Source organism: Microcaecilia unicolor, chromosome 2 (assembly GCF_901765095.1).
Source record: "Microcaecilia unicolor chromosome 2, aMicUni1.1, whole genome shotgun sequence".
In the NCBI taxonomy this organism is placed as follows: domain Eukaryota; kingdom Metazoa; phylum Chordata; class Amphibia; order Gymnophiona; family Siphonopidae; genus Microcaecilia; species Microcaecilia unicolor.
The window spans coordinates 220,884,513-220,905,610 of NC_044032.1; the positions used below are offsets into that span (position 1 = coordinate 220,884,513).

Sequence of the window (21,098 nt, forward strand, 5' to 3'; positions counted from 1 at the left end):
TAACTGACATCATAGGACTCCTGAAGCAGGCACTACGGCACCGAAACACGGCTGCTGTGTCGAGTTGAATTTGATGTTAATGTAATAAAGCTTTCAATCCATCTACATGCAGTGGCGTAGCCAGACCTAACATTTTGGGTGGGCCCAGAGCTAATATGGATGGGCACTGTGTATATAGGTATGAGTAATGTTTCTTGCTACAAAATAATGCATTAGAATGCACTTGATGATGGATTAATAAGTAGTATGCCCAACATCTGCCCTGCATCAACATATGGAAAAACCAACATTTTTAATCATGGTTACATTATCCCACATCTTAAACTTGACCAGGCGTAAGTCTACTATAACGGCAAACATCTTAACACAAATGGCAGGATCCTAGAGTATAATTACAGCAATGATATAATCCTTCAAACTTTGCTTCTCTACCCCTCCATCCAGCCCCGTAGCCCGGCATCAGCCCTTCTCTTATCTACCCTACCCCCCTACCCATAGCCCAGCATCAACCCTTCCCTTCCTCATCATCCATCCCATTGCTATGCATCAGCCCCACCCTAACCCCCACCCCTCCCTATAGTCTAGCGTCAGTCCTGTCCCCTACCCATTCCCCATAGTCTGGCACCCCCCCAAACCCTGAAGCACAACAGCATTAAATATAAAACTTTTTGTCTTTTAATATCTCCCCCATCCAGGAACCTGCCTACATTAAATATAACGTTTTTTTTTTTAAATTTTAAACCTGGGCACTGCAGAGACCATCCCTACCCCAAAACCCACCAACATAATTTTTTAAAAAAAGGTTTGTTTTTTTTAACCTGTGCAATGAGCAACATTATTGGTGGGTTCCTGGGTGTGGGTGGGCTCTTCACTGGCTAGGGAAAAAAGATTAAACATACCTTTTTTCCCCTAGGCAGTGAAGAGCCCATCCCCAACCAGAAACCCACCACCAACATTACACTCACAAAAAACATTCAGACAAAAACTGAAATGGAGACCCCCCCCCCCCTTCCCTCCACCCAAGAAGGCCAGTCTCTACAAGCAGGGCAATATGGGTAACAGAGAAACATAAATGTTTTTTTTTCTCCTGTACTCTGCAAAATACAAAACTAAAAAAAAAATAAACATTTAAAATTTTTTAAAAAGGTACGTTTCACAAAGCAGGCACATCTCAATCTTTTAACAATATTAAATAAAAATATATTTTTTCTTTTCTACCTTTGTTGTCTGAGCACTTTATTTTTGTGATTGAGTTAGTCCCACTCTATTCCACTTTCCATGTGTCAATCTTGTAAATTCTTTTCCAGGTTGGCTTTTCCATTTCTTGTCTCTCCTCGTGGTCATCCTTTCCCATTCAATCACCAAAGTCCCACTTATCTTCTGCTCTGTTCCCCTTCCCCCCACACCCCTAGTCACATCCATCTACTGCTCCTTCTCCCTCCCTCCACCCACACCCTCTAGTCTCATCCATCTTCTGCTCCCTCTCTCTCCTCCTCACCCCCTAGTCCCATTCATCTTCTTCTCTGTTCCCCTTCTTCCACATCCCTAGTTGCATCCATCTTCTGTTCCTACTGTCTCCCACACCCCCTAGTCCCATTCATCTTCTGCTCCCTCTCCCTCCCCCACCAAGTCCCACTCATCTTCTTCTCTGTTCCCCTTCTTCCACATCCCTAGTTGCATCCATCTTCTGTTCCTACTGTCTCCCACACCCCCTAGTCCCATTCATCTTCTGCTCCCTCTCCCTCCCCCACCAAGTCCCACTCATCTTCTTCTCTGTTCCCCTTCTTCCACATCCCTAGTTGCATCCATCTTCTGTTCCTACTGTCTCCCACACCCCCTAGTCCCATTCATCTTCTGCTCCCTCTCCCTTCTCTGACACCCCCTAGTCCCATCCTTCTTGTGCTGCTTCTCCATCTCTCTCTCTTACTCTATTCCCATTGCCAGCCAGTCTCGTCCCTGTCTCTCTCTCTTGCTTTCCTTCCGGCCCGCCCCTGCCAGCCACCGCCGCACTGGAGTTAGTTCTTTCTCTCCTAGCCCCGGGCTGTGGCACTGGGTATTGCACCCCCCCCCCCCACCCCACCAGTCTTCCAATCCCTGCCTCGAGTTGCCAGCAGTTTCAGCTTTAGACATTGTAGCGCCCCGTATTGCTCCCCCCCCCCCGAGTCCTCCAATCCCTGAACCGCCGGCAGCCTCAACAAGAAAGCAGTACACGCTGCTTTAGACCTACCCCGGAAGCCTTTCTCTCTGCTACAGTTTCCCTCCTATGCGGGAACAGGAAGTTAAAGCAGAGAGAAAGGCTTCCGGGGTAGGTCTAAAGCAGTGTGTACTGCTTTCTCATTGAGGCTGCCGGCGGCTCAGGGATTGGAAGACTTGGGAGGGTGGGGAGCAATGCGGGGCGCTGCGATGCTGGAAAGACGGGAGCAGTGAGCGACTTGATCCAAGAGGAGGAGATATCGGGGGTTGACCGGGGAGGAGGAAGAGCTGCAGCTCCGGGCCATGCCGTGCAGGAGGAGGAGGAGGCTGGCGGTGCTCCGAAGTGATGGTGGCCGCAGCATCACTGCAGTCTGCGGCGGGAGCGGGGAGACAGTGCCGGTGGGGGGGGGGGGGGGGGGACATGCCGAGAGCCTGAGATAGATGCTGCTGCTGCTGCAGTTCGTTTGCGGGGGGGGGGGGGGCAATTGCCTCCCAAACTATGGCCATGCATTCTGCTCTTTTTCCTGTCAGATAGCTGTCATGGCAGAACTAAAAGGCTGTGCACTGATTGGTTGGACGAGTAGGGAAAACTGGGTGGGCCTGAGCTGTGATTGGGTGGGCCTGGGCCCACCCAGGCCCACCCGTAGCTACGCCCCTGTCTACATGTCTCCTTTGTTGTTTGAGAAGAGCCCCCTACTCCTCCTTTTTTGGCTTTTAGTACTGAGACTACCACTAGGGTTCAGTGCCACCATTTTGAAACCTGGAGCTGATAGGACAGGAGTGGAAAGGGGTCTGCTCCAACCCTGTCCCACTAGACACCAGGGAAGTAAATACCATATACCATTAGGGACGGCAAAGCGGTGTTTTATGTGTAGAAATAGACTTAGCTCAGTATTCACACACTGTAAAGCTAATTCTATATAGTCTTTATGTACTAAGTGGACTAAGTGGAGGGATACTCAGTAGCAAGAATAGGGAGGGGTTTGTGTTTATGCGCATAATTTTGAAAATATGCACCCATGTGTGCTTAAATTAATCCACAAATTTTATGCATGATTGAGAGCAGATGTAAAATGTAAGTGCATAAATTCCTTGGGATAATTTCAAAATGGAAGTATGTGCTCGCTTTTGTTTTGAAAATTTGCCGAAATGTGCACAGGGGACAATTTACTTGTACTCTTTCTGTCTGCACACAGTTATAAAATTACCCTTATAGGAGGCAAAGCTATAACTGGGCATCTTCATGTAGGCCCCTGAGTTTGTGCAGATGGAGCCTATTCTATAAAGGAACCAAGGTGCCTAGGCTCCATTATACAATACTGTCATTATAATGTGAGGATAAATGTGAGTGTCTAGTTTATGTAATTGCTCTTAAAGTGACTTCCAGTCAGCCAGGATTCATTTAAGGGAGCTAATGGTGATACATTGACTCTAAGTTTTTGGATTTTTGGAATTTACTAGCTAGCACTAATAGCGTTAATGTTATTTTACAAATTTGCAGGCAGTATTCTTTTTAAATGTATGACCACTGAACAAGAGAGAGCTACAGAACAAGAGGAGGAAATCCTTACAGCTCTTGAGGAGAAGTTTCCAGAGCTGCCTCCTCGAGAAGACATTATCAATGACCTAGAAGAAACCAAGTTTCATGCTCAAGGTAAAGTCAGCATTCCTTATATTCCTACTTTCTCTTACACACTGGCTTTAATTCAGGTTAGAACCTTCGGAACTGCTTTAGTCTGACAGAAATAATACATTTTGGATCATGAACCCTATTCATTTTTCTTTTAATTCTTCCCACATATCATCTCACACATCGCAGGGATCTTTTACCCAAAGGATTGATTGATTGACTATGCTCATTGTTTGAAATGTAGATGACACATTAAAAAAGTACTTAGGCTTCTTTTACTGTGAAACTGTGAGTGCTACTTTCATGTGCTTCCTGTCATAATTCACCTGGTAATCGTGGTCCATTTTGGGACTGCCATCTCAATAGTTGATGTTTTATGCTGGAATAGGAAGCCTTCTATTTTTTAACATTATTTTTCTTAATCATTCGTCTTGCTCATTTCTGAAATTATTCTAATAGAGGTAATTTTCATTTGATTATGCTGTTTGTTGTATATTGTGTAATAATTTTCCACCTCATTATAAGGTTATTTTTTATTTTCATTTCTTGATAAAGTGATACCTGTGCTTCAACTCCAAGGATATCACATTTCTTTGTAACTCTTGCACCTACTACAATTATACCTCATCTGTTTAATATGTATGGCAGTAGTAGTATTACCAATTTGATGCCTGGAATTATGGTTTCCTATGTAACAAAATGCTTTGTTAACAGTAAACAGGTCAGATTTTTAAGATTTTTGACCCATAAGCAGAACTGGAGGGTGAGGGCATGGATCCTCCCTTGTAGCTTGGAGAGCTGAGGAGGGTCAAATGGACAGTGTGGGGCTGGAGTGCCAATGTTGTACATCCTTACAATGGCACTGGTAGATGGCCCAAAAGTAAGTGAGGGAAGGTCATCCATCTTCTACTTTGCCCACCCTCATTTCTTGAATCTTATCCATCTTCTCCTCTTTCCTCCAAGTCACATACATTTTGTTTACTGAGCTGCCAAGCATGTTTGGAATCTGTATCTTCTCATTAGCTTCCGTTGCTTATTAACATAAACCCTCTCCAAAAGTAGATATATAGTGAAGTAAACAAAACCTTACAAAAGTCACTCAGGACCTATAGACTAAATCTGCCGTACCCAAACAGTACTAACTTCCAGAGGTCACATGAAAGGTTCTACCTAAGAAAAGGCAGCACTGTAATCATTTCAGTGGGCACTAGAACATCAGTACACCTACTGAGAATATCAAACAAGCCAGATTATAACAGATTTATCCTATATAGACCTTCAGTGCAGTGGCATAGCCACAGGTGGGCCTGGGTGGGCCAGGGCCCATCCACTTAGGGTTCAGGCCAACCCAACAGTAGCACACGTTTAGTGGTATCTGGTGGGGATCCCAAGCTCCACCAGCTGAAGACTTTCCTCTGATGGTAACGAAAACGCTACTCTCCATGATACCGGCACCTGCGCAAGCTCAGTTTTCAGGGCATGCCTGCTGCAGACTGCCAAGGTGGAAAGAAGCATTTTCCCACCAGCTGAGATATTTTTTTGGTGGTTGGGGGGAGGGGGAACACTTGGTGCCCACCCACTTCTTGCCTAGGCCCACCCAAAATCTGTTGTCTGGCTACGCCCCTGCTTCAGTGCTAACCAAATCTCTGGCCTTTTTAACAAATGCAGAATGCAGACCTTCACAAACTATAGAATGAGTAATCACAAATCAAAAGTAGGAAATTCCAGGAAGCTAGATTCTTTGTATAGTGCAACACCAGGGAAACAGAAAAAGTGATGTATTTCCCTGCACTGGACAAAACAAAGATAGTAGCTCAAAATTTCAAAAGTGACATACACTATAGACCCGATATAACCAGTAGATGGGGTCCAAATTTTTATATCATGCTGTAAGTGAGTCCGCATTATATCGGGTCTGTGTCACCTGCACTTCCACCCACACTCGAGTTCATAAAAGGCTGCAAATTTCCTTGATAAATCAAATGGACTTATCCACAAATTAAAAGTGAATTTGGTCATAACACAGAAAACACAGGCTAAAATTAACATCCTGCTTTAGTAAATGCATCCAGAGTTGACTGTTTTGTTGCTTCTTGTCTCTTCCGTTTTGCAATTTCAATAATTGATTTCAAATGAAGAATATGAATCATGTCCACATTTTCTGATTGCAGCCATTGAAGAACAGTATCCATGGCCGCTAAAGCCCAATATAAGTTTTGGTGGTGGAGGTGGAGAGTCATCTTCATCACTGCTGTCCTGAGTTGGGTTTTCAGTTTATGATAGAAAACTTAAAATATTTGCTGCAATTATCTGGTCATTTAAACAATCATATGTAGGGCACTAATCAATAAAAAATGTTCCAGAGGTGATATGGGAAATTATAGACCTGTGAACCTGATATAGGTGCTGGGCAAAATGGTAGAGACTATTATAAAGAACAAAATTACAGAGCATATTCAGAAGTATGGATTAATGACACAAAGCCAACATGGATTTAGTGAAGGGAAATCTTGCCTCACCATTCTACTCTTTGAAGGGGTGAACAGACATATGGATAAAGGTGAGCCAGTTGATATTAAGTATCTGGATTTTCAAAAGGCATTTGGCAAAGTACCTCATAAAAAAACTCCAGAGTAAATTGGAGAGTCATGGGATAGGAGGTAGTGTTCTATTGTGGATTAAAAACTGGTTAAAAGATAGAAAACAGAGAGTAGGGTTAAATGGTCAGTATTCTCAATGGAGAAGGATAGATAGTGGGGTTCCCCAGGGGTCTGTGCTGGAACCGCTGCTTTTTAACATATTTATAAATGCTCTTGATATGAGAGTAACTAGTGAGGTAATTAAATTTGCTGACAACACAAAGTTATTCAAAGTTGTTAAATTGCAAGAGAATTGTGACAATTACAAGAGGACCTTACGAGACTGGGAGACTGGGAATCCAAATGGTAGATGACGTTTAATGTGAGTAAGTGCAAAGTGATGCATGTGGGAAAGAGGAACCTGAACTATACTTACATGATGCAAAGTTCCACATTAGGAGTCACCGACCAGGAAAGGGATCTAGGTGTCATTGTTCATGATAAGTTGAAACCCTCTGCTCAGTGTGCTGCGGCGACTAAGAAAATAAGTAGAATGTTAGGTATTATTATTAGGAAAGGAATGGAAAAGAAAAATGCCTTAGTATCACTCCATGGTGTGATTGCACCTTGAATACTGTGTGCAATTGTGGTAACCACATCTCAAAAAATCTATATAGTGGAATTAGAAAAGGTACAGAAAAGGTAATGAAAATGATAAAGGGGATGGGATGACTTCCCTATGAGGAAAGGCTAACATGGCTAAGGTTCTTCAGCTTGGAGAAAATACAGCTGAGGGGTGATATGATGGATGTCTATAAAATAATGAGTGGAGTGGAAAGGATAGATGTGAATTGCTTGTTTACTCTTTCCAAAAATACTAGGACTAGGGAGCATGCAATGAAGCTGCAAAGTACTAAATTTGAAACAAATTAGAGAAAATATTTCTTCACTCAGCGTGTAGTTAAACTCTGGAATTCGTTGCTGGAGAGTGTAGTAAAAGCAGTTAGCTTAGCGGGGTTTAAAAAAGGTTTGGATAGCTTCCTAAAAAAGAAGTCCATAAGCTATTATTAAGATGGGCTTGGGGAACATCCACTGCTTATTTCTAGGATAAAAAGCATAAAATGTATCGTACTGTTTTGGGATCTTGCCAGGTACTTGTAACCTGGATTGGCCACTGTTGGAAACAGGATGCTGGGCTTGATGGACCTTCGGTCTGTCCCAGTATGGCAACACTTATGTTCTTATGTTCTAACATGAATCCATTCCATTATGTCCTCAATACCACACTGCGCAAACAGTTCTTGAACTAGACCTGCTGCCGGCCTAGTGACCCTGCCTGTAGCTGGATCACTCTCTTGCCTGCTGCCTGTCTGGCCCTCACGCTCATCACCCCGCTTCCTGCTACATCTCGTAAGCCCTGCAGGCCACCCGCACCTAGGGGCTCAACCTCTGGGGAACGGCGGTCACCGCAGGTGAAACCCGGGGTTGTCCGGCCGCCAAGCAGAACCTGGTCCGAGTACTGGGCTCAGCAGTGCTCTACTTGGTACAAGAACTCACAGGTCTGACAGTTCTTCATAAAACTTTCAATAAAATAGTTCAAATATCCATCTGACTTGACATGGGCCATGTTTCAGCTATATAGCCTGCTTCAGGAGTCTGATTATATTATGATCACCAAAAAATGTGAGGCAAACATCCACTTAGTTCTTAGAGAAAACTCTTAATATGGGCTGCAAGCTCAATTTTTCCTCCTCACTAATGTGAATTCGGCGTTCATGCAAGTTGCAAGTGCCTGGTAGAAGAGGAGGATGGTTCAGGAAAGAAGGAAAACCAGGAGTCAAAGTCAGTGAGATAGGAAGAGAGAGAAACTTATCGGGGGTTGATTAATGTCTGGCACCCAACAAGGTAGTGGAGTGAATAGGCAGATACAGTGGACTTCAAAGGAAGAAAAGCAGTGAGACTGAGGTGGAAGAGATTGAAATCTACAAGAAGGTGAAAGTAACAGACTGACATCACTGCCATGGCTAACTGGGTATGGTGTATAGGAGAAAGGTAACTACCATGACACAGGGCAGTGGCAACTAAAGCAGAATCTTCTGGGAAAAGCCAAGTCTCAAGTAGATCGAGAGGATGGAGAGTATGTGATATAAAGAAGTCATGAAAGTAGGTAAGCTTGATGGAGGCAGATCAGACATTCCATGGGGCACATGAGAAAGGGAGAGAAGAGGGAGGAAGGAAGGAGAGGAATTAAAATAAGATTGACGATGTTGTGGTTTGTCCTGCATAGGTAGGGTTACAGTTGATTTGGAGGGCCAGGATAGGGATTGATATCCCCAGCAGAGAGCAGGAGAAGGAACAAGAGAGTACAGAAAACAGTAGGGGAAGCATGATGACAGTGATGAAGATTAGATGCACTCAGACAGAATTGAAATGGGTTAATAAAAGGAAGAAAATATTGAGGCTTGAGAGCTGAGACGAGAGTAAAAAACCAAAGTGGATGGTGAAGATCGGAAAGGGTTAGTTTCAGGAACAGAAAGTGTAGTGGAGCCTTGGGAAATACAGGAACAGAAAGTATAGTGGAGCCATGGGAAATAGAAGAAAAAGGGAAATACAAACCTGTAGAGATAGTATGTGATGATGCATGTCACCTGGCTGGAAGGAGCCCTGGGCAGTAGAAGCACAGACCCAAGTAAGTGGAGGTCACCCCGGGATAGCTGGGAGGACTATGCAAATGGGCTGAAAAACCTCTCCAGTACTTAGCAGGCAGCCGGATGGCACACTGGGTAGCAAGAGCAGAGGCCTGAGTGGATCAGGGTGAACCTGGGAGTCACCCTGGAGAATGCTGGAAGGAATATGCAGATGGGCCGCAAAACATCCCCAGCAATACCTCCTACTGTTAACCCTAGAACTTTTTCAGGCCTTTGCCCCTAAGCCACAGTGCAGGCACGTAGTGGCACATTTTTGCTGCACCTATGTACTGTAGGTATGCTCTAGTGGGGTGTTTGAAGATTTTACAACCCAGCACTTTTTGTCTGCCACCTGGCTTCAGGTCTATCCTGCACTGCTTCAGTACTCTGTGGTGGTAAAGCTGTAAACTGCAGTACACACAAGGCTGCTTTTCTTGCTATCAAGCTTGCTGACTTCCTCTGGGAACAAGACTTTTCTAATGGTGTTCTTGAGGTAGGCCACACACTCAATAGTCTATTAAGCAAAACAATGGTACAAAATACAGTATTCAAAGTCATAAGAGGGAGAGAGAAACAACTGAGGGAGGAAAGGGAGAGAGGAGAGGTAATGATATGTCGCTGAGATAGCCGTGGTTCAGAAGGATGTGGCGCCAAGCGTGCTTTCGGCGTATACTCTGCCAAATAGGAAGGTCTTGAGTCGCCTCTTAAAGGTCTGATGATCTGGAGTGAATTTGACCTCTTGGGGCAGCCCATTCCACAATTTAGTACTGAGATAGGGGAAAGAGGAAGCATAGACGGTCTTATATTTGAGGCCACTAAAAGCTGGGTAGTGGAGATTGAAGAATGAACTAACTGACTTGCGGGAGTTCCTGAGCGGCAGGTTAATGAGAGTGTCCATATAAGCGGGGGCTTCTCCATAGATGATTTTGTGCACCAATGCGCAGATCTTGAAAGCAATGCGGTCCTTCACTGGAAGCCAGTGCAACCTCTCTCGTAGCGGTCTTGAACTTTCAAATCTCGATTTGCCGAAGATGAGTCGGGCTGCTGTGTTCTGAGCAGTTTGCAATTTTTTTACAGGAAGTGAGCCTTTTTCAACTGAAGGAAAACTCTGGCACAAGGGGGCATACGATGAAGTTAAGCGGGAATAGGCTTAGGAAGAATCTAAAAAGTATTATCTCACGGAAAGGATGGTGGAAGCGTGGAATAGCCTCCTGGTGGAGGTCATGGAGTCCAGGACTGTGTCAGAGTTTAAGAAAGCATGGGATAAGCACGTGGGATCCCTTAGAAAATGGAAGAGGTAGGGGTTACAGAGGATGGGCGGACTGGATGGGCCATTTGGCCTTTATCTGCTGTCATGATTTTATGTTTCTATGATTCAGACGTTTTTTAAAGAGCTCTTTCCTCTTTCAGGAGTCCTTTTACAAAGGCACGCTAGCGTATTAGTGTGCACTAAAATAAGCTTATGCTAAACGCTAGAGATGCCCATATATTCTTGTAGGCGTCTCTAGCATTTTGCACGTACCAATTATTAGCACACTCTAAAAACACTAGCATGCCCTTTTAAAAGACCCTCTCAATCTGTTAAGATTTAGAACTCTTTACCTCAAGTAATTCACCTAATTCCTTCTTATCAGTTTTTGTAAGCAATTGAAGACATATTTGTTTTGTAAGCACCTCATGTAATAAGTATGAATAGTCAGGTATTATTTTTCTTTATTATATGATATTGATTGTCTGCTGTGTTTGGTTTCATGTATGTGTTACCTCACTCTGGATCGTTTTTGGGAGAAAGCAGTTTACAAATGCCAAAGATAAGATAAAATAAAATAAAATAAGCAATAGTGAATATTGTGTTTGGTTTTATATTGGGTATTTTGAAACCTCGTGATTCTAAACCTTCATGTGTCATTGGTTGTGCTTTGTATGATTTGAATTGCATTGAAATATTATGCTAAATTTTTATAATGATCGTAATCCACATGGAACTTATTTTCTGGTGAAAGTGATACATAAATAGCAAATTAAATTAAATTAAAATTGAATTCAGATTTTCTTGCCTTGTTCAGGCTTAAGCATTGAAGAGGCTATGCTGAAGGACGTGAAAGAACTGTCGGATGGAGAAATAAAAGTGGCAATAAGCACTGTTTATGTGTCTCTTGAGGTAAGTGAAAATAACTAGAGGGAATGATATAGCTGCTGAATAATAGTACTATAAGGGACAATTTATTCCTTCACATTGATCCCAAGGTACTTTCATTTCCTCATGCTCCTATCCCCTCCCAACCAAGGAATCATACAACATTTTTTTACTGTACCATAAAAGCCAAGTGCATTGTGATTTGCATATCAATGCTTAGTAATAACTTTTCACATGAAGGGAATTTATCAGCATGCTTTAAAGCATTAGAAGTCCACTGTTCTTAAGGGCTAAGGGTTCCTGGTGTATTTCCAGAGACCGAGTAACGCACTTCTGTGCAGTGTCTTTTCGCTTTCTCTGTAATCCACTGTTGTCAACCAAGGCTAATGATGACTCACGGGTCAATATTTAAACAGCACAGCTGGTATTTTTTTTTAAATGGTCTGACATATCACTTTCACTGATGATATCAAATGTGAAAATTCATATGGTTTCATCCATAAAAATATTAGGTGTTACTATTGATCATGACCTGTGTTATCAAACACATATTTCTTCTATAGTACAGAAGTGTTTGTTTTTTTAAACTGAAACAAATTTGTTTGATCAGATCAATCCTTGATCATTCCGCCCACAGGAATTTGCTCCATGCTTAGGTCATTTAGATTACTGTAACACTCTTTTTTCTTGTTTTAGACAAAGGGATACTAACAGGCTTATTTTCGAAAGAGAAGGGCACCCATCTTTCGACACAAATCGGGAGATGGGCATCCTTCTCCCAGGGTTGCCCAAATCGGCATAGTCGAAAGCCGATTTTGGGCGTCCTCAACTGCTTTCTGTTGCAGGAATGACCAAAGCTCACAGGGGCGTGTCGGAAGCATAGCGAAGGCGGGACTGGGGCGTGCTTAACACATGGGCGTCCTCGGCCGATAATGGAAAAACGAAGGGCATCCCTGAAGAACACTTGGCCGACTTTACTTGGTCCTTTTTTTTAATGACCAAGTCACAAAAATGTGCCCTAAATGACCAGATGACCACCGGAGGGAATCGGGGATGACCTCCCCCTACTTCCCCAGTGGTCACTAACCCCCTCCCACCCTAAAAAAAAATTTTTTAATATTTTTTCCAGCCAGCCTCAAATATCATACCCAGCTCCATGACAGCAGTATGCAGGTCCCTGGAGCAGTTTTAGTGGGTACTGCAGTGCACTTCAGGCAGGCGGACCCAGGCCCATCCCTCCCTACCTGTTAAACTTGTGGTGGTAAATGTGAGCCCTCCAAAATCCACCACAAACCCACTGTACCCACATCTACTACTACTATGGTGCCCCCCCCTTCATCCCTAAGGGCTATGGTAGTGTTGTACAGTTGTGGGGAGTGGGTTTGGGGGGGGGGGGCTCAGCACCCCTGGGAGCTTTTTCTGAAGTCCACTGCAGTGCCCCCTAGGGTGCCCAGTTGGTGTCCTGGCATGTCAGGGGGACCAGTGCACTACGAATGCTGGCTCCTCCCACAACCAAATGGCTTGTATTTGGTCGTTTCTGAGATGGGCGTCCTCGGTTTCCATTATCGCTAAAAATCGAGGACGACCATCTCTAAGATCGACCTAAATGTTGAGATTTGGGTGTCCCTGACCGTATTATCAAAACGAAAGATGGCTGCCCATCTTGTTTCGATAATACGGGTTTCCCCGCCCCTTCGCGGGATGTCCTGCAAGGACGCCCTCAGGAAAACTTCGGCGCCCCGTTCGATTATGCCCCTCCACAATTTCAAAATGTCCAAAATATGACAGTGAAATTGTTCATGAACGCTATTGTTTTGATCATGTCACCCCATTGCTACAGATTGAACATCATTTGCCAGTATCTGCAGATTACTAAAACACCAGATTATGCAGATAAACATTATAAACAGAGGTCTTTTTTCTAGTCTTTTTAAGCACTTCTGATGATAAATTTGTAATAGAGCATACCAATTGATGGTATACCAAATAATGAATAAAAGTGGAAAATATCCCCCTGATATTCAGCCAGCTGCGGTCAGCATTTTTTAAAATGCTGATCATTGCTGGCTAAATTATTCTCTGATAGCCAGTGCCAGACCATGTCTGAGCATTGGTACTGATTATTAGAGGACAATTTTGGGTAGTCTGGCCACCCGCTGCTTATTAAGGCCAAGACGATATTCAGCCGGGCCCACATAAGGCAGTTATTAGGGCCCAGGCAGAATATAAGAAAAAAATAATTCCCCAGAGCCCCCTCCTGCCCCACCCCACCCCAAGCCCATATGAGACAGGCTCCCCTAGAATCCCCAAACCCTCAATGTACCTGTACCCTGATGGTCCAGCAGTGGTTGTTAGGGGCAGAAGCACAGCCCCCTTGCTCCTACCCCTTGCTATGTCATTCTAAAATGGCTGCTGCAACCTATTGTGGCAGCTTATAGCACCATGAGTTGCTGCATGAGGTCACGGTAGCCATTTTAGAATGGTGCCAGAAGGAACAGAAGCAAGGGGACTATACTCCTGCCCCTAATGAACACTGCTTGACCTCCAGGTACAGGTAGGCCCAGGGAGGGTGTGTGTGGCTACTTGGAAGTTGGGAGCTTTTGGGGAGGGGGCTCCAGAAAGGAACTTCTTATGTGGGCTTGGGGATGGGGAGGGAAGGAGGAGCATTGTCTGGCGGTGTGGGGGGGGGGGGGGGGTAGTGGTGAGAGGGGCTCTGTTTTTTAAAAAGTTTGAGGGTGCTGGCAATATTCAGTGCCGGCACTGGCATTGCTAAGTAGCCTTATTTAAGACAGCTTTTGAGCTGTCCTATATTAAGGCACTTAGCTATGCAGGTGCCAGCACTGAATACTGCCGGCACCCACGGAACCTCATGCTTCTCCCCAGTGCCACCCCCAGCACCACCCCTGACCGGCCCACTTTTTCTTTGGGCGGTCTTTGTGGATATTGAGCAGCACTCTCTGGTTAAGTGCCACTAAATATCCCCACTTAGGTGGTCAGATGCGCTTTAAGTGGGCAGGAGAGGCTCCTGCCCACTTAAATCGCTTTGAATATTGGCCCCTATGTCTTCATTCAGCCCTGCTAGCCAGAATGCAACAGGCGCTGAGTATACTGATAGAGCTGTGAGTGCTGCTGCTATCAAAATAGGGGTAGTATTCAGCCTGCTGCAGACCTGCCAAGTCTCCCTCATTCAGCGGGAGACTCCCGCATTGGCTGGCCATCTCCCGCCCTCCCGCCAAAGTGGGAAAGTCTCCCGCTGAGATGGAATCAGATTTCCTTACCGCCGCTGCTGCTCCATCTCCCAATGCAGCAGCGGCAGAAAAAAAAAAAAAAAAAGCAAATGTGGAGCCGCAGCACTGCCCTCAGGCATATGCTGTCAATTCTGCCGATCCTCTGCCCCTGCCGGAACTCGAAGTTGTCACGGTTGCTGCAGAGGCCACATCATGGAGGGAGACGGGATCAAAAGTTGGAGCCATTAGGTTAGTCTCTGTTCCAACTTCAACAAAGTCAGCAAATGGTAACCTATGAGCTGCTGCATCCATGTTGTCATTCTTATATTGTTGGTAGCATTTCTTTTTCAAATTTATTTCACTTATATTTTGAAACATTGCTGGCTTGTGCAGTATACAGATGTACACAGAGGAAGTGTAATAAGGGAATAACTTTTCATAGGTAGAGCAGTCATTTGTTAAAAAGTGTAATCAGTGTATCATTTGGAGGGGTTGGTTATAGGGACACCCTAGCACTGTTATATTTGTGCAGAGATTTCTTTTTTTTCTCAAGGTAAATGGCCTCTAAAACAGACATTATGTTATGAGAATCAGGTGCTCAACATTCAGGGTTTCTATTTATTTACTTACTTATTTATATAATTTAAATCCACATTAAACATGACTTGGGATGAAAACTGGGAGCATTTAAAATCTTTTATTTTTCCTATGCTGACATCAAAAGAAATTCAAGATTACATGAGGCAGAGTAGGCGGAGCCAAGACAGAGTGGGCATGGCTAGGGCATGCTCTAAAATCTCCCTCTCAAAAATCGGGACCCCTTGGCAGCTCTGCCACTGTCTGGACAATTATCCATAGAGAGGACTGAATATTGCTGCTGTCTGCTTAGCTTCATTCATGCACTGACCCAGCACTATCCAGATCATGACAAGGTGGTATGGAAGGATTTTTAGTGCCACTGATCTATAGGGGACAATTCTATAAAGGGCGCTAAAAGTTAGGCGCCAAAATGCAGCACACTGAGCACAAAATCTATAATGGCATCTGAGCACCAAGATTTCAATTTAGAATACTAGTATAAGTTGGCATTTATGTGCCAACATTTAGGCGAGCCCACAGACACCATGCAGTGGCATAACCAGACCTGACATTTTGGTTGGGCCCAGAGCTAATATGGGTGGGCACTGTGTATATAGGTATGAGTAGTGTTTCTTGGGATACTACAAAACAATGCTTTAGAATGCACTTGACAATGGATTTCTAAGTAGTCTGCCCAACAGCTGCCCTGCATCAGCATAAACCACATACATACTTAATGGAAAAACTGATATTTTTAAATATAGTTACATTATGCCATATCAAACTTGACCAGACATAAGTCTACTATAATGGCAAACATCTCAACGTGCATGACAGGATCCTGCAATGACGTATAACAGTGTATTTAAATTGTGGTAGCACCTCGATAATTGCAATAAAATCCTTTCATTGCCAGGTACTTTGTGAAGTAACTGTAAATCCTCCAAAGAGGCTTCTCAGATCCTATGCTGCAAGCCCTAACACCAGTTCCAATAATAGTACCTTTACAAAGGCAGCAGTGAATGTACACAACAGCATTACACATCCCATTGGAAAAGCCAGACAAGTCAGACTCATAGATCCCCACACAAACCAGATGCCAGCAGAATCTCTCACCTACTCAGTCACATTCAGAACACAGACCAACCCTTATCAATTACAGAATAAAGGACCAAAAATTAGAAATTGTCCTGTAACCCCCATCTATCCCCCTACCCCAGCATCAGATTTTCCCTTACCTACCCCCCATCCATCTCCGTAGCCTGGCATCTGCCCTTCTTTTCCTTCCTTACTCCCCTATCCATTCCTGCAGCCCAGCATCAGCCCTTCCCTTCTACCCCACCCCTCTCTTTAGCCTAGCATCAGCCCTATCCTACCCCTTACCCATCCCCCCATGGTCTGGCATCCCCCCCCCCCCCCCCCGGAGGACACCAGCATTAAATATAACACCTTTTTTATTTTTTTAAATGTCCTGAGCACTGCAGAGCCCACCCCCACCCAGAAACCCACCTACATTATTATTATTATTTACTGCATTTGTATCTCACATTTTCCCACCTATTTGCAGGCTCAATGTGGCTTACAGAGTTTTGTTATGACATAGACATAGACATTAAATTTTAAACTTTTTTTTTTTATTTTAACCCAGGCACTGGACTGCAGAGACCAACCCCACCCAAAAATCCACCAAGGCACCAACATGAAAAATATTCAACCTGGGCACTATTAAAATGTATTGCTGGTGGGTTTCTGGGTGGGGGTGGGCTCTTCACTGCTTAGGGGAAAAAGATATATTTAATGATTATATATACCTTTTCTTGCCCTATGAAGTGAAGAGCCCACTCCCCACCAGAACTCCAGCAAGCATTAGACTGTACACATTGAAATTTAAAAAATAATATATTTTACCTGGGCTAGGTAGCTGGGCTTTGGTGGTGGCAGGCACTGCGCTCCACTCCGTGTGTACTGTTGTAGGGCCTTGGGGAAGTACTGAGGCTGAGGCCTGGGGGGGGGGGGGGGGGGGGGGGAGGAGGAACAACAAAAAAGCTGATTTGATCCACCAAGGTCACAGTGAGGAACTGCGACACGGATGGCAGCCGGCGGATTTTCCCATGCGGCACTACAGTGTCATCGTGCACATTGTGGGGGTGGGGAGCACAAAGCAGCAGAGTCTAGAGTGAAACTGGACAGGGAGTGAGCGACAGAGTAGCGGTGCTGGCATGCAGTGCTACAATGGCCACCGCCTACGCCTACCCACTTCCAGATCAGGATCTGTCCTGCACTAAAAAAAACCCAGCAGGTAGGAGGAGGAGGACCTGATAGTTGCCGACTTCCTAGGTGAGCCTGAGCCGAGATTGAGTTGGCCTGGGCCCACCCGTACCTAAGTCCCTGATTCACACTTAGCATGCAGCAACCCAGTGCCTAATTTTGAGCAGCATGTAGAGAATTCCCCCTCAGAGATTTAACAGCCCATTTTAACTGGATACGTTTTTAAATATCTTGATTGGAGAATTATGCATTTACTACCTGCTGGCAGATACATAATGGACTAGATTCTATATATCATGCCTAAACAGCACTGAACTGAAATACGCCTAGGTGTATTCTATAAAGTACACCTAATTTAGGTGTTCTTTATAGAATAAACCTAAATTTCCACATGGTTTATAGAATGCGCCAAGCACCAGTCTGCTTGACTACATGTAGTAGCGGGCAGTTACGCCAAGCAAAACTTGGTGTAAATGCCGATGCCTAAATTGGGCATGGACTGGGTGCATTCTGTAACAACATGCATGGATTTTTAGAAATGCCCACATCCCACCTACTCCATGCCCATGATGACACTCCCTTTTCAACTATCCTGCTTATTTTCGAAGGACAAGGGTGCCCATCTTCCGACACAAATCGGGAGATGGGCGTCCTTCTCCTAAGGTCGCCCAAATCGGCATAATGGAAAGCCGATTTTGGGCGTCCTCAACTGTTTTCCGTTGCAGGGACGACCAAAGTTCAAGGGGGCGTGTCGGCAGTGTATCAAAGGCGGGACGGGGTGTGGTTTAGAGATGGGCGTCTTTGGCCGATAATGGAAAAAAGAAGGGCATCCCTGACGAGCATTTGGCCGACTTTACTTGATCCCTTTTTTTTCAAGACCAAGCCTCGAAAAGGTGCCCAAACTGACCAGATGACCACCGGAGGGAATCGGGGATGATCTCCCCTTACTCCCCCAGTGGTCACCGACCCCCTCCCACCCAAAGAAAAACAAAACACATTTTTTGCCAGCCTCTATGCCAGCCTCAAATGTCATACCCAGCTCCAATTACAGCAGTATGCAGATCCCTGGAGCAGTTTTTAGTGGGTGCAGTGCACTTCAGACAGGCGGACCCAGCCCCCCCCCCCCACCTGTTACCCTTGTGGTGGTAAATGGGAGCCCTCCAAAACCCACCACAAACCCACTGTACCCACATCTAGATGCCCTCCCTTCATCCCTAAGGGCTATGGTAGTGGTGTACAGTTGTGGGGAGTGGGTTTGGGGGGGGGGCTTAGCACACAAGGTAAGGGAGCTATGCACCTGGGAGCAATTTTTGAAGTCCACTGCAGTGCCCCCTAGGGTGCCTGGTTGGTGTCCTGGCATGTGAGGGGGACCCGTGCACTAGGAATGCTGGCTCCTCCCATGACCAAATGGCTTGGATTTGGTCATTTTTGAGATGGGCGTCCTCGGTTTCCATTATCGGCGAAAACCGAGGTCGCCCATCTTTAAGGTCGACAATCTCAACATTTAAGTCGACCTAAATGGTGAGATTTGGGCGTCCCCGACCATATTATCAAAACGAAAGATGGACGCCCATCTTGTTTCGATTATACGGGATGCCCCGCCCTTTCGCCGAGACGTCCTTAGAGATGGGCACCCTTAAAGATGGGCGCCCAGTTCGATTATGCCCCTCCACGCAACTTAGAATTTACCCACATCACGTTATATAATCCATTTAGAGAGTTGTGCACATAAATTCTAATTAATGCCAATTAGTGTCATTAATTGCTTGTTAGTTGGCAATTATCGGCAATGTTTGGCTTCTTAACTAATTAAGTTGCGTGTGCAAATCCAGAATATGACCGGATTTGCATGCTCAACATAAGTCACATTTTATAGAATCCGGGGTAATATGCTTTCAATATCGGACTGATAATTATTTGGGAAAGCAGCCAAAGTCGAGGCCTAGTTTTTCTCTGCTAGAGAAAGATTTTAAAGGATGCTCCGTAATCGGTTTGAGAGAGAGAAATTCTCCATCAGTTGGTCAGTCCTCTTCATTTCAAAGTGTCCCAGATCCTCCTGTATCTGAGGTCATGTAAACAAGGGGGGAGCAGAGGATATATTAAAACTGGAGATTAAAAAACTGGATATGACCTTGTGTTTGTGTACCACAGTGCATCCCCATGCTATTCTGCTTAATTTAATAATGCTTCTGGTATCTGTGCTCCCTTTTCAGGTCATTTTGAATTTGGTGGGTTTTGGGTTATTGATGGTACATGGTTTATGTAAAGTTGAGAGAGGGAGGAAAGTAATAACAATGTATCAGTTTGATATAGTTTACAGTACTTGGCAAAACCTTTATCTACTTTAATTCTGGAAGTATTCTGGTAGCTTGTTCTCTGTCTGAAGCAGGTTTTAACATTAGCTCAGTGGCACAATCTAGTGGCTAGAAAGAACAATGTTTCTATTGAGTTTTGGTGCACAGCCAGGGCTGTAGTCTGAAGGCTATGCTTATTCTGAAGAAACAGGAAAGCAGTGCTGTTTGAGGAATAGTTCTACATTATTCAGCTTGTGTTTGCCATACCCTGTTTTAATTTCTACTTTTGGAATCAAAACTACTTTGAGAGCATATAGCCTGCAAAGAGGTGGAAAAATGTGGGATACAAATGCAATAAATAAATATAGTCCTAAGAACATAAGACAAGCAGTGCTGAGTCAGATCAAAGCCCACCCAACCCAATATCCTGTTTCTGACAGTGGCCAGTGCTTTACACATGTTCCCTTGAAGATACATCTCCTTTATTATTTTTGGTACTCTTCTCTAAACATTTTCTAGTTCTGCTATATCCTTCCAGAAATAAGGTCATCTGAACTGCACACAAACCTTGCACCGTGATTACATTACGTCATAATATTCAGCATGAACCCATGCAGGGTTCAAGGCAGATTACAAAAAAAAAAGCTAGGGTATAAACCCTAGGAGTATATATTAGAACAATTACTGTATGTGTAATGCCACAGAGTAAATAATTCCAGTAAATTAACGTGATGTGGTATTAATTTTAGCAATAATATGATTTTGGAACAAGATATGGCCCTTTTAAAAAGAGCACAGTTGGTCTCATGGCGCATCTCAATCAGCAGCAGATTCCATGATTTTGCTGCTTGATAAAAAAAATGTTGCGTAGAAGTGTTTAGTAGATTTTACAGTTCTCGGGTTTGGAAAAGACAGGTGTTTTGAAGATGAACAAGCAGAAGAAATTAAAGTGTAAAAGTAGGACAGCGCTGAACCTTGAGTCATTTTTTGTACTAGTCTTATATAGAGGTGTAATTAGGGTTACCATATGGCTCCAGAAAAAGGAGGACATATTGATCCTGTCCGGGTTTTGCTTCCATTGAAAGCGATGGAAGTAAAACCCAGACTGGCTCAATCTGTCCTCCTTTTTCTAGAGCTATAAGGTAACCCTAGAATGATTTTCTCAGTTTTGTTCTGCACTTATTTTCAAATAATCTTTAACATTCTGTTCGCCTTTTTGACAGCTGCAGCACACCAGGCTGAAAATTTTATGGATTTGATATTCAAAGTAATTTAACTGGGCAGGAGAGAATCCTGACCTGTTAAATTGCATTGACTGGCCTAGGAACAGATATTCAACGGCACAAAACCACTGGTGAATATCCGCTCTGATCAGCCCGGCACTCTCCGATTACTACCAGGATGGTCCGGGGCCCTGTTCCCCCTAAGCTGAGTGGGAGTCCTCCACCTAATATTCTGTCACTGGAGGGTGCTGTTTCACTATCATATTTTCAATAGTGAGGGA

At 44.3% G+C, this 21,098-nt stretch overlaps 1 protein-coding gene across 1 annotated transcript in view; it reads left to right on the forward strand.

The window, feature by feature from the left end:
• PRUNE2 (prune homolog 2 with BCH domain) overlaps window positions 1–21,098 on the forward strand; it is a 499,460-nt gene that overhangs the window by 161,749 nt on the left and 316,613 nt on the right. The window contains 2 exon segments of the mRNA XM_030193721.1: window positions 3,695–3,847; window positions 11,156–11,250. Of these exon segments, the coding sequence (XP_030049581.1) occupies window positions 3,695–3,847; window positions 11,156–11,250 (248 nt within the window).